Raw genomic sequence first — 13,650 nt, forward strand, 5'->3', positions numbered from 1 at the left:
GATGTATCATTGAGGTTGCGTACGTCTGTGTGCACATGCACGCGCTGTCACATGCGTGTATTTATGCGAGTGTATGCGTCTCTGTGTATGTGCATGCATTATCACGTGTATTTGTATGTATATGGGTGAGAGTGTATGTCAATAAAAGTCCCCTTACAGACACAAAGAACAACTTTTGTGTGTGTGTGTATATGAGAAGTTGTGTCAGTAAGCAGGACAGAAAGACAATATGGCTGACATTAAAAATGTCAGTAGGCAGCCATGGATATTAGACTTAGAGCTAGACGTTCAATTAAGCCAATCACAATCATCCTTGTCAATTTCTGCCCAGCAACTGTGAGTTGACATGTATCTACTGTGTAGACAAGATGGACATTTAATGAATGAATGAATGAATTTAACATTAACCAGCTCAAACTTTGAATTTGTTAACAGTTCAAAAAGACTGCAGTCTAAAATGTCCAAGTTGGACACAGAAAGACACAGACAGAGACAGACACTGTGAATAAAGGCCACAGTCTGGTGAACCGTTCAAACTTTGAATGACTTTTCTACGTTACAGTATGGCGAAGCCACATGGTGTCAAAGAGAAGCGAGTTTTGAGTGTCTTTCACAAAAATCCCTTTCACTTTAAATGGGAAATTTTTTCGCAGTTTTTTGCAGAAACAGTTTAGCGAATTGTTAACAAAAGTCATAGCACACTTGTCCTGAATTTTCCACACGTTTCGATGTGCTTTTTGTGTACGTGCCCCCAGTGGTACGGGACTAGTTACGCGCTGAAAATCTGGCAGAAGAAAAATAAGAAGGAAAAGTATGATGGATTATTCAGTGTGCCTGCACATCAGGCACACTGAATAATCCATCAAAAGCAAAAATTGTGAAATTGCCAAATTTTACTGAGTGCACTCTTAGTTTATAACATTGCTGTATTTATAAAATCCTATGAAAGGACAAGAAAAAAATTAAGCCGTTTGTTTACAAATTTAAAGACTTTGTATATAAAAGTCAATACTTTTAAAGGCACTCATTTTAGATTATTATACTACCTTTAAAATACTTTCAAGGCCCTGCAGGTACCCTGAGTAATGACACTCAAAACACTGGAATATAGTTTAACTTCATTATGAAGGTGTTAGGGTCAGTTTTATACAGTTTGAACAGATGATGTCCTAAATGTAATGAAGTATCAAGTTATCTTTTTTAGCCAGTTGAGCATCTCACTCAGATTAATCAGATGTTCTGACTAGATCAACTTCTTATAGTTCCCACATCAATTGTCTTAATTTATTGCATTTGTATGTGCCTTATGAGAGAAAAAAACCACAGAGACCACAACTGTTTCACGTTTAATCCCACTTTAATTGACCACATTGTAAAAATCCAAAGCGCTCTGAAATGAACACTGCTTTCTTTTGACCACTTCATGGCAAATTACACTTCCTGACATCAGACTGGACGTTTTGACACCAGTTCCCTCTGATCCCAGATGAGACATTTCATTATAACAAAATTAAAAAAAAAGAAATCATCCACAAAAAGAAAAAAAAGAACAATCTCTCGGATGCAATTTTCTTCCCCCAAACAAACGTATAAAAAGTATTCTTTTCCCACTCATCTGCAGACCACAGGGGAAGGTGTTCAGTGCTGTGCGCTAAAAGGCTGTTTTCACTGCTGCTGTCTCTGAAGCTTTTATGTCCTTGAAAGACCCCGGTTGTCCAGATCTTTGACCTAAAACATGGAAAAACAAAAGATTTAGTTTTTGGGGTTTTTTTTTGTTTTTTTTTTAAAGTCAGTTTGGTCTAAAATGTTTTCCAGACAGAGCTGCAACAATGTGCTTAATGTACGTAGAGTCAGAAGATTATTCTAGTGTTAAGAAGATTATTTGGCTTATAAAGCATTTTCTAAAAAATGTAAGAAAAAAAAAATGGCATGACAGTGTCCTGTGGCTAAAACTGATGTCATCATATCTTGTTTTGTCAAACCAACAGTTCAACACCCAAATAAATTCAGTTTACTATGATGTGAGAACAAAATTCACCTTGTATATCCTAACGAGCCAGTGCTCTGTTGTGTAGGCCTCCTCCAACACATCCAGCTCAAAGTCTTTGTTCCCGATCTCAGCGTTCCTCACTCTGTCATAACCAGGTGGGCGCTCTGCAAAGAACATTAAGATCATCAGAATTACAGTACAAGAGGCTGAAGGAGCAGCAGATGGGCTGTGCATTAGGGCAAACAGATGACACCAGGCTGCAGGTTACTCACTGGCCTCTGTGTAGACCTGGCCGAAGCGGTAGTAGCACATCTTGTACATGAGGCAGTTGAGCAGGACGGGCGAGCCCTCGCGGTCCACTCTGAACTCTCCGGTGGGAGTGTAGTAGTCGTGCTCCTTGATGTGTTTGCCTGTGTCTGTGCTTCCTCCAATACGGACCATCCACAGGAACTTATTGATGTCTGTGATGCCGACAGAGAGACGTTAGACAAGTGGTGCTAAGAAGGCCTTTAGAATATTACGATTTATTTATTTGCTTCACTTTTCTGTGACTTTAAGTGACACTGTTATAACAGCTGGATGAACTAGCAATGAATGTGTGCACCAAATATTTTAAGTACTGAGATACAACTCCCTAAAATTCCTTAATACCTGTTTGACAGCTTCAAACAGTCAGCTTAACTCTGAGGGGGAGGCATATCAGTGGAGTCTGCAACTGACTGCTGACATGACCTGGTTTACACTGAGGCCTTTCTAACTGTTCCATGTACAAGAGTTATTACAGCTAAGAGTTAGAGATCTTTCCATTACTTTTTATTTTAGATTAATTCAAGTCACATCTAAAAACAAGTGCAGCACTCTAAGGAGGACATTTACGTTACACACCCCATCACATGAAAGAAATGCCACTACATGTGAGGCTGTTACATTCAAACAGCAGAGCTTCAGCTTTGCAAACAGACTATTAAACCCAAGCCTATCAAATCCAACTATTAGTCTACAATTAAACATTGTCACCTTTTCTAGTTGGTGTCAGAAATACTAGTCGGTTAAAGTGTTGATTGATATTTTTTCCATGTACACTGCCAGTTAACTGTTGCCTCCAAGATGTTTTGCCACCCAGTCAGACAGCAGTGCCTCTCGCCCAGCGCATACGCCCTGATGGCCTGGATGTTGTCATCAGCAAAGTGGGTCAGACGACAGCTCATAAAAGCGGCACGGTTCATCAGTAGTTTGATGCAGAAAATGAAAACAAGGTTGAAAGTAGGCTGTGCCATTATAAACTAGTATATAATCACTCGAATGGAGCGACATGTGACCACATTCAGCTGCTGCTGCTAGCACTGCTAAGGTTAGCCACACTTTTTTCTTCCTTGGCCAAATGGCTAGTGAATGTTTAAATTTTAATTTCAATTTTTTGTTGCCTGAATCCCACTGCAAAAAATCTGAACTATCCTTTTAAACCCAATCCTACTAAGTGCATCTGTGTCAAACTTCTATCCGCGGTGAGAATGTGTCTGTTGAAGAGTGTGTTGAAGTCGAGCTGCCTTCAAAGCCACACTGACTCTGATCCACTGGCACTCTGGACGTACCGTCTGAAGAGTAGCCCGTCAGTCCTCCAAAGATGACCAGGACATAACTGACGTCCAGCTCCCTCATGATCTCATAGGCCCTCTCTTCTGTGGATGCCATGGCCTGCAGAACAAACAGCAGCCCTGTCAGTCAACGCAGCAGCTCTCTAGAAACATGATTATTTCTGCAAAGGTTGCCCAGCTCACCTGTCCAACTCTGGAGATGTGCGTGTTGTTCCACGTGTTGTTGTCCACTAGAATGGTTCGATTCGCCATGGCAGTTATCTGATAGCCATAATCCCACCATGACATGACTTTGGCATCCTGGAAACACAATAAAACTCAAATAACTGACTGGAAGACATTAAATCCAATGAATACTTTGTCCTACAATTCAAAACCCTTGTTAAGAACGCCTCACTGACTGACTTATTCTTAATTTCTTTGGGTGTGACTGACCTCAGGAGTGTTGTGGCGGAGCCAGTAGTATGCCTCTCTGAAGTCATCAAAGATGATGCGGCTGCCGTCACCTCCACGGGCTGACAAGACGATCGAAGGAGAGGAGTATGCTTCGCTGGTCACCCAGGTGGAGTGGAAGGTGTATGTAATGAGGAAGAAGGCCATGACCAGAATCATCCCACTGGCAACCTGGTAGAAACACACAACACAGGATGTCAGTTTTTTACAGGTCACCATGGGTGACATGCATCAAGCAAATCACTAGCAAATATCTATTTAAAAAAATCACTTAAACAAAAATGAGTCAGAGCATAAAACTGGAATGAGGTCACCTGATGTGTTGATTAATTTAACGAGTTGTCAGATAAATTCTGTGCATGCATTGATTAGGTTATTTGATATTTTGATGTCCTCTAAAATTTAAATTAGGACTGGACTGACAGGAGTCAGTATTTACTTGTATGTCCTTGTTATGTCTGTGTGCCGTCAGTGTTTGTGTTGTGTTATGTGTAATTTTATGTTGTTCCTGACACTTTACAGAGATAATTTACCATTCTGTGTTGTATTGTTTGGCTGGTTGCTTAGCGACAGAGCGACAGAACCAGGGCCTATACAGGGGCCTTGTGGGAAGCCGGTCTCCACTGCGTGAGAGGACAGCACTTGCAGTTGTGAACTGTGTTATGGCCTCACTCCCCTTTTTGAAAGGAAAGTCACCCAGAAGAGCACAGCTGAAGTGCTCTCCTCCCCAAGGAATTATTTTGAATTTGAGTTAACGTCTTTGTCTAACAGAACTGAATGGATTGCTGAATGAGATGTGGCACAAGGAAGGCGATGGGATCTCAGGACTGAGGGTGAAGCAGACGGTGCAGACTTGGCGGATCAACGCCAGAGCTGGTTGAGCGAGTCCCGAAGAACTAAGGTAGGCCGAGCACACACACAGAGTGGCTGTTAACCCCAGCTAATGTTAGCTCTCCTGCTGACAGACATTATGACCCCCATGCCACGTATGAGGACCCACAATTAGAATTAACAGAGGGGTATTAAAATTTCCAGAGCACTATGTGGCTGGGACAATGTGGACCCCAGGAAGACTGGCAACCGCTTTGCAGAAGCTAATGTCTATGGGACCATCAGTGCGCTTTTATTCTGACGACTGAAATAAAAGATGGCTTTGACTAAAATCTCCTTTAAATAAGAATGTCAGTACATTTGCATGTTATATTTGGGAGTCTTTTTAATGACTTCTATTGATAGGACAGCTGAAGATGTGACAGGAAAGGAGGAGAGTGAGTGGGGGGATGACATGCAACAAAGGACTGCAGACGGGAATCAAACACACGGCCTCAGCACATGTGAATCACGCTTTATCAACTGAGCTGCCAGGGTGCCAAGTATGCATACTAAATAATACTGGTTTTGATGATGCACACATGAGAAACAAAGGCTGAACTACAGCTACAGCTGCATCAAATCTAAATTCACTGCAGGAAGAAAACATTTTAATGCCTATTTGTTAAGTTTAATTGGCAAAGTCATAGTTGCACAGACAACAAACCTAACAATTCCATGTTATTATACAGCAGTATGTTGATATTTTTGTACACTAACTGCTTAAACAGTATACCATGAGGAGTAGTATATAATACATACTATGCGCAGTTAGTATGCAGAGTGGATTTGGGACACACCTATAGCTTTGTAAAGGCCCTTCAACATTTCTGTATTTTCAAAAGGAAACACTTTTAATTATTAACTTGGCACAGTGTTGTTGGCCATTAAATTATTTCTCTTCAGTCTTTTGTCTGGCCTAACAAAAATATCTTAATACTGTTATTAAATGATTAAATGATGAAGTTTAACCAGTTTGATTTTAATGAAGTTTCATGTCAAAACTTGTGCATGTTGTACAAAGTGTGAACAGACTGTAGATGACACCACCTTCTTACAGCTGCAACAACTCTCTGAACCAGCCTGTCAGAGCTCCTACCTCATTTTTGATGGGGTAGGTGGAGTCCTGCTGCTTCTTGCTCTTCTTGTCTGGCCGGCTCACGTCCAAATTCTTCATGTATGTTGTTAGCACCTGGGACACGCCAATGCCCGACAGGATGCACATGACCGGAGCCAGAACCAGCATCAGACGCACCTGAGGAGGCAACAACGTGAGAGGTGAAAATTCCTGAATACAGGTTTTGCCACTGATTTCAGCCGTGTTGAATGCTGTGAAGGCGCCATCTTCTGGTGACGCTGCTGAGGACGTACCATGACGGCTGAGAAGTACATGCTGGTGACTCCATACATGATGATGAAGATCCTGGCGTCCGACAGGTTGTTGAAACAGTAGTAAAGACCAACTGTGAGGAAAAGGGAAGGTAACTGTCAGTCAAAAACTCAACAAGGACACAGTGAGCTGTGTACTTTAGTCTCATCAAAGATGAACACTGTCCTCCTTGTCTATTTCTCACAAGGTGGGACACCCTTGTGTTGTTGCTGAAAACTGCAACAAAAAGGCAAAGGCTTTTTTATGCTAAAACTGTTGTGTCTTTGATGCATTTACACCAGGGCTCTGCAAACTTTATGATCAGATGAGCCATTTTTGGCCCAAAAAAATAAATAAAATAAAAATAAATCTCTCTGGAGCCTCAACTATTAAATTCTCTTTTCGTCAATGACTTTTTTAAAATTTTGTATCCATAGTGAGCTTATAGAGACTCAATCCACCATCAAAATTTAGAGAAGAAGGCACCAAGCCATAGATGTAGGCTATTATGCACATTTTGGTTGACAAAATATTAAACCTTTTTTTTAATTTGGTGTATATGGTACACATTTTTACAGTTGATTGTTGACATGTTTTGAAATAAACTTGAAAACATACTGACAACCTATAATCTTAAGTTGAGATAATTTACTTTTCTTCTTCAGATAAACTTGATAAATCTTTGAGTTTTAGAATCTCAAGAAAATGTAAATTGAATTTCACAAATTGGTCACAGTGAAGTGTGAACCTGATTTGTCATTATTTTAATGTCTGAAAATTGAATACATTTAGTGCAGAATTTTTACATTACACACATATAATACATTTAAAAAATCTCAAAGATTTAAGTTTATTTACAGAAGACAAGTAAATTATCTCAACAAAAGATCAGTAGTTGGTGAAACTTTTCAAATCTGAAGAGTTTGAGATGGGCTGAAACCTCAAAAATCTATTGCCGTACGTTGCCTTGAAATTTTGAGTACAACAATGATAAATGAAAATGTAAAAAAAACCCACAATGTTATTCATTTCCACATAATTTTTTACCAAGTCACAGGGAGTCATTGGAGAGCGGCTAAAGAGCTGCATGCAGCTCTAGAGCCACAGGTTACAAACCCCCGGCTAATATCAAGCATGTACATGAAACCTGCAGCAATCAAGTGTGGAGGTGATGGCCAGCGACAAATTCAGAATTTTTGCAAGATCTGTATATGTAGTAAGTGATGATTTGCCGTCATTCATGAGGCAAACAAATGTTTGTTGGTTTGTAATAAAAGGTTAAAGGTTAGCTTAACTTACAGAAGTAAACAGGACTGGATATCAAAGCTTTGTAGCCTTTTTGTGAGTCCTGGTGCTTCACAGATCATTTTAGAAAGTACAAATTCACCACAGTGAATTTACTTTTAAGCAGGACATTCACCAGACATTCAACAGACATTCAATTTGGATTCAGCGGCATCTTTTCACTCAGCTTCACCCAGTGTTGGCAGTAAAAGGACAGTTAGCTCACCTCAGAGCCACTGAGGTTTCACCATTTGAATGACAATATTATTTTCAGCAGCATTTTCAATGCCTACATCTTAACTTACCCTTAAAAATTATACAACATTGGTCTCATGTAGGAACACCTATTTTGATTGCTAATGTGTAATTAATTTTACTATTTAACAATAGTGAATTAATGTTATATGTTATGTGACCCAGTGACTCCAAATCAATACCAAATTATACAACTACACTGGACTAAACAAGACACACGTCTTTTTATTGAACATTAGTACTTCTTTTGTTTTATATTAATATTTTTATGGATTTTTTTTTTTTTACTTTTTTCCTAATAATTTCACTGTAATTTGAGCCACTTGTATCTGTTCTTCAGCCTTTGCCACATTTTTCTCAAAACCCTAATGGAGTGATGATACATAATAAAGTGTGCACTCACCTGGGAACATGAAGACCAGCAGCTGGAGGTCAAAGTAGTACGAGGACCAGGTTGTGGGCTGGTGCTCAGAGACAGAGGCGATGATGGGAATGTTGTTCTTGGCGTAGGAGGGGTCCAGCAGGGAGTAGAAACGACCGGTCCATGGAGAGATCTTACCTGAGGGAGGAATACTTTTGGTAAGTTGAGGTCCAAAGTAGAGCCAGGCAAATGTATTCATTATATATTTTTAAAAAGCTTTATCTATCCTCTATGTTGGCCTCTTTAACCTTCTTACCAGTCAGCATGAGAACAGTGCCCACAGACAGCAGGATGAAGCCCACCAGGGAGATAACACTCTTGAAGAGCACCTCAAACTGCTGAGCGTTGAGTTTGCTGCGCAGGTAGTCCACAAATGCGTGAATCTGGCACAAGCCGAACATACCGAAGGCTGCCATGTGCTCTGATGACTGCACAGGCTGGAAGATGAGAGAAGAGACAGGGAGGTCAACTATATGTCACAGAACAGAGTAAAAGATCTTTGTCCTATCAAATGACAAATGATGATTTTTGTATCGTCTTTGGTCTAGATGATGACCTTGACAATTCAAGGTTTGTTTTTTCTTTTTCGGACACTTTGTCTGAAAATGTCCTGTAAGCTGAAGCCCAACCAGACGACAGAGTACCTCATGTGACACACAATAGTCAGGGTTCCTACACCTTTTCTAAAGTCAAATTCAATCACTTTCAATTTTTTTTACTGTGCATTTCCAGCACTTTATAGCTGTGGCAGATTACATATTTTTATACTTAAATTATATACATATTTCTGAAATTATTATTTCACTTCATCACATTAAATCAGATGTTAGTGTAATATGAAATACAACAATGTTTCATCTTTCCAAATATGCTACGTGTCTGTAAGCAGACTTGGTATCATATATAACCTGGCTGTGCCAATAGCAGACTTATTTTATTTCTAAAAAGCAAACTTTTCAGTCAGGTAGTGATTTATTATGACAGTAATGCAATTTCAACTTCATATTTAAGCACTTTATCCTAAATCCAAGCACTTTTCAAACCTTGAAAACTACATTAAAATTCAACTGTTTTTACAGATTTGCAGCACCTATATGAACTCTGGATAGCACTTTTTCACCTTACCTGGAAACCAACAAAAGAGATCTGCATGGAGAGGATGGTGCCCAGGCAGTAGACGGTGCAGTAAGCCACGTAGATGCGGTGAGAGAAGCGGCCTGTGAGCATCAGAACCAGCACGTGGAGGGGGATCAGGTTGATCAGGAACACGTAGCCACCCCAGGAGGAAACCTAGATGCAGACAAACACCTCATCAGGACCTCTGTAAACTCTGAATTAATGCAGTAAACCATGTACTTTTTTTAACATCTCCTTACCATGTAGAAGTAGGCCAGAGCGCATATAGATGACCAGTACACTGAGCCTGTTTTGACAGCCTTAATCCACATGTAATAGGTCAGCAGCATGCAAAAGATGGCGATACCTGAGGACAACAGCACAGAGGCATTTCATTCAAAATATTTTCATTATGTTTTCTTTAAGAAACATAATTATACCTATCAGGTGTTCATACCTTCGTTATCATAGGAGCCAGCAACAGAACGAGAGATGTAACCAGGCACCACTGCAATCATGGCAGCAGCCAGGAGCCCAGCACCTGCATCCTACACACACAAACAGGCAAGAGGATGTTCATTCATATTTGTTGATATCATCACATAAATCAAAGTGTATTAAACTCATGTATAACATTCTAAGGAGGCACTCCACATGAAGATCTCTTTACTTGTCACAAGCACCCCATTTACACCTGCAATCTGTATTCAGACACTTTATCCAGAGAAAGAAAAATACATGTTAATCAGAGTGGAAATGCCATGTGATTGAAATGTGATCGGATCTGCCTGCCCACATCTAAAGTTAGTCTGGCTCACAATGTGTTCTGATCTTAGGTAGGAGGAAACACAATCTGTACAAAGTGCTCCAATTTGTACACAACATGACACTGATACAGAGCGAGCAAGAGAGCGAGCAAGAGAGCAAGCAAGAGAGAAGCCTGGAAGAGCCAGGCCTCATGCTTCTGATTATAGATCTCTGATTGCAGATCAACAGCAGGAATTGGATGATATATAGTAATAAATGACTGTCTCTGTGATGGTGTGCACTGCACTCATCTGTGCCGCTGATCTACTATCAAAAATGCATATAATTATTCTAGTTAGGGCTGCACAATTAATTGCAATAAAAGTCACAATATGGCCTATTGGAAAAATGTATAACAAAACAGTATTATAATGAGGTACTGTTGTGCTGCATAGAGGACCCGTCCTAAAAATCTTGCAAGAAAACATGTGTTTGGTACAGACATCAAATAAAATCAAATAATTGCAATATGCCTTTTTTTTTTTTTAACTAAATCGTGCACCCCTAATTCTAATCACAGAGTAGTCTACACACCAGCATTGTAACATAATGGGAGAAACTGACACAATGTTTTCTGCACAAAGAAAGGAAATTAACATTAGCTTAATTTACAAGAGGGGCCAAACAATTATGACAGCATTTCACAAGGTTTCTAAAGCTTCCCCGAACACTGATTTACCATCACCTCAAATTAGGAAAAAAGGAAAAAAAGAGATCATACTCCCATGAACATTAAATATTAATAAGGTTCATGGCAAGCATTATTCCATGCACAGACTTCCTTTTTTGACATGAGCTTCTGTCCAGCACCTGCTATTTATTGCATTGGATGACATGGATAAATGTGCTTTTGTGAAACTTTTTGCCACCTCAATTTACTCCCATGCAGGTTTTGCTCTGGAGGACAGAGATCCAATTTTGAGGTGAGGATAACAAGAACACATTTAAAATATCAGGTATAAATACAAACACAAGATTGGGTCATTTATTATCTGGATAACTTATCCAGATAACGATTGCTATAAATAAGGAGTATTAGTTAACCTGTGAAATCAGCTGTACAATATCTTCTGTGGCTAAAGTCTGAGAAAGTTATCTTAAATTGGACTTGAAGGCAAGGAAATATTTGACAGAAAGCCTGTTTAAAAATGTGGGCCTTTATCAGACAGAGAGGGTTTAACATAAGACACTATTAAGTACATTTTTAGAATTGTAGGATCCAGTTTATGGAGCTTAACCCATACCAGGAACAGAAAAAAGCAGTATGTCATGTATCTTAGTACGTGTTTTACCTTCAGCTCCTTGGTGAAGTGGTAGGTCACTATGGCAGTGAAGGAAGAGAACAAGGGAGCCAGGAAGACACAGACATTACGGATGTCGATGGTGATGTGGAAAAAGTGTAGGATGTGGTACAGGACGGCAGAGGTGATCATCAGTCCTGGTGAGAGACAACACGAAGTGTTCAAGGAAGCTTTGAATTATGTCCAATAAAGACAGACTGTATACACGAAGCTCACTGACGTCTCTCCTCTGAACCTCACAGAACATTAACTGCTCTACTTTTGATACTGTACAACCAAGAATGAAGTTATCATTTTTTCTCATTCCTACCTGGATAAATGGTGCCACCAATGATCCTCCCCAGAGGATACCATGCCCTGTCATCAAACCAGTTGTGAAACTTATAAAATCCTTCTTCTGCCAGGAAGCGGGTCGTACGGTAGTTGAAGTACCTGAAGGTGTGATGAAAGCAAAGGTGAGACACTTTATTGTATGGAAGAAAATCCATGAACAATGCTTAGATAACCATGACAGAAGTAGCACTTACGGATCAAACTCATGGATGACACTTTCAAACCTCAAGACGGAAAAGAGTCTGGTGGAGAATGCTGAGCAAAGGGAAAAGCACATGGATCAATAAGTCACATTTGTTTTTACTATTAGGGATGTGATACTGTTGTGTATATTAGAATGTAGAGTGCTCACAGAGGACAGCTGCCATAGACAGGATGAGCAGCTTCAGCAGCGTGTCCTGCTTCTCGTAGGACAAACGCAGGAAGCCCAGCTTGGTCATTTTGGCGAGGTTAGGGACAGCTCACCGTACTACCTGGTGGTAGGAGAAAAGCACTCATTCAAGACTTCTTCACACACAGTTCCCAGAATCTTACTGGGACAACATTTCAGGCAGTGCTGGAACAGATGCAGCAGATGGGGGAGGTATGGCAGGAAAAAATTCATATGCACCTGAAAGTGCTATATCCTATCCTATTTTTTACTATAAAACTCAACTTATATTGCAACATATATATGTCGCGTTTACATTGTATTGGTCTTTCAGCAGTGAGTGACAGATAAAATCTTATCTCAGAGTGTATAAAATGCATGCATTTCTCTGTTCTTTCTGCCCTCCCTGAGTCTGCACTGTCAGATAGACATGACCCTTTCGTGTTTGTCCCTGTAATGATTATGCTACAGATTTCCCAAAATATCCCTGCTCCCATTCATACGTGATGACCCCATGCAGGAAATATTCCTTAACATTTAAGGGTTAAACTGCATGTGTGAAAGTGGTTCATGTGGACAGCAAGTACAGGGGAGAAAAGGCCAAGATTTCCTAAAATAAGTTTCATTTATAGAAGAACTATCCTGCAAAATAAAAATCTGTTTTCAAAGTCAGGTTTTAAACAAGCCTGATATTGAGGATAAAAATCAAAGTCTTCCAACTGTTAAAAGTCAACTTCCATGTCCAGCCCAACCAGATAAGGCCACGCACTACGATGTGGCGTCAGGAACCAGGAAGCTGCCACAATGGAAAACTTCTGCAGGGACTTGTGCCCGTCTGTGTTCAGATTCAGCAAGTTTTTACAAAAGCAAAAATACAAACCATCAAACTCAACAGAGCTCTAATGAAAGCTAACTTTGAAGACAGTACGATCAGAGAGAGCCTTATAAGTCCTGACAGTTAGCCAACCGTTCCAACATCACAGAGCAAGAAATTGAACAGCTGCTAACATCTGTTAACTAGCTATTAACGCACATGATGAGCACATTTTAAATGAATGCAAGCCTTATTATAGGTTAGAAAGCATCTTGTGGTTGGTCAGCATCAGGCCGGTAGCTACTGTTGATGCTGCTTCCATCCAGTTAAAAGTGTGTGAGTAGGTTAGCTAGCTAGGCTAATCTGCTAGCTGCTGTATAATGAACACCCCGGCCCCGCGCTTCTTCTCTGAATTATTCTGAAAACATGAGGAACTCCTTCACAAATGGCAGCAGGACGATAGCCTAAAATTAAAATTGGTGGTCTTAAATGAGCTAACAGGTTTAATATTTGATATTCAGAAAGACTCACCCGCTCCGCTCCTGTTACTCATACGCTATTCACACACAACCTTCACCGTGGACTAATCCCGCCCAACTATTCCACGGGGGACGTTTATTGGCCGAATATCAGCCAACGGAAATCCCACATAAATCTAATAGGTTCTTTGAC

The 13,650-nt window shown here is 40.1% G+C and overlaps 1 protein-coding gene across 1 annotated transcript; it reads right to left on the bottom strand.

Annotated features, from left to right (window-relative positions):
- Positions 1 to 1,338: 1,338 nt before the first annotated feature.
- Positions 1,339 to 13,650, bottom strand: stt3a (STT3 oligosaccharyltransferase complex catalytic subunit A). The gene is made up of 18 exons (XM_084730552.1): positions 13,510 to 13,650; positions 12,147 to 12,267; positions 11,989 to 12,049; positions 11,772 to 11,893; positions 11,453 to 11,598; positions 9,811 to 9,901; positions 9,614 to 9,720; positions 9,363 to 9,527; positions 8,494 to 8,674; positions 8,220 to 8,375; positions 6,280 to 6,371; positions 6,008 to 6,163; positions 4,021 to 4,209; positions 3,769 to 3,885; positions 3,583 to 3,685; positions 2,263 to 2,451; positions 2,039 to 2,154; positions 1,339 to 1,728 (listed from the first exon to the last, which is right to left on the bottom strand). The coding sequence occupies exons 2-18, from the start codon at positions 12,232 to 12,234 to the stop codon at positions 1,690 to 1,692; spliced, it is 2,118 nt and encodes a 705-aa protein (XP_084586678.1). The 5' UTR covers positions 12,235 to 12,267; positions 13,510 to 13,650; the 3' UTR covers positions 1,339 to 1,689.

This window comes from Lutjanus erythropterus, chromosome 11, assembly GCF_056507025.1.
Source record: "Lutjanus erythropterus isolate fLutEry1 chromosome 11, fLutEry1.hap2, whole genome shotgun sequence".
NCBI classification, from domain to species: domain Eukaryota; kingdom Metazoa; phylum Chordata; class Actinopteri; order Lutjaniformes; family Lutjanidae; genus Lutjanus; species Lutjanus erythropterus.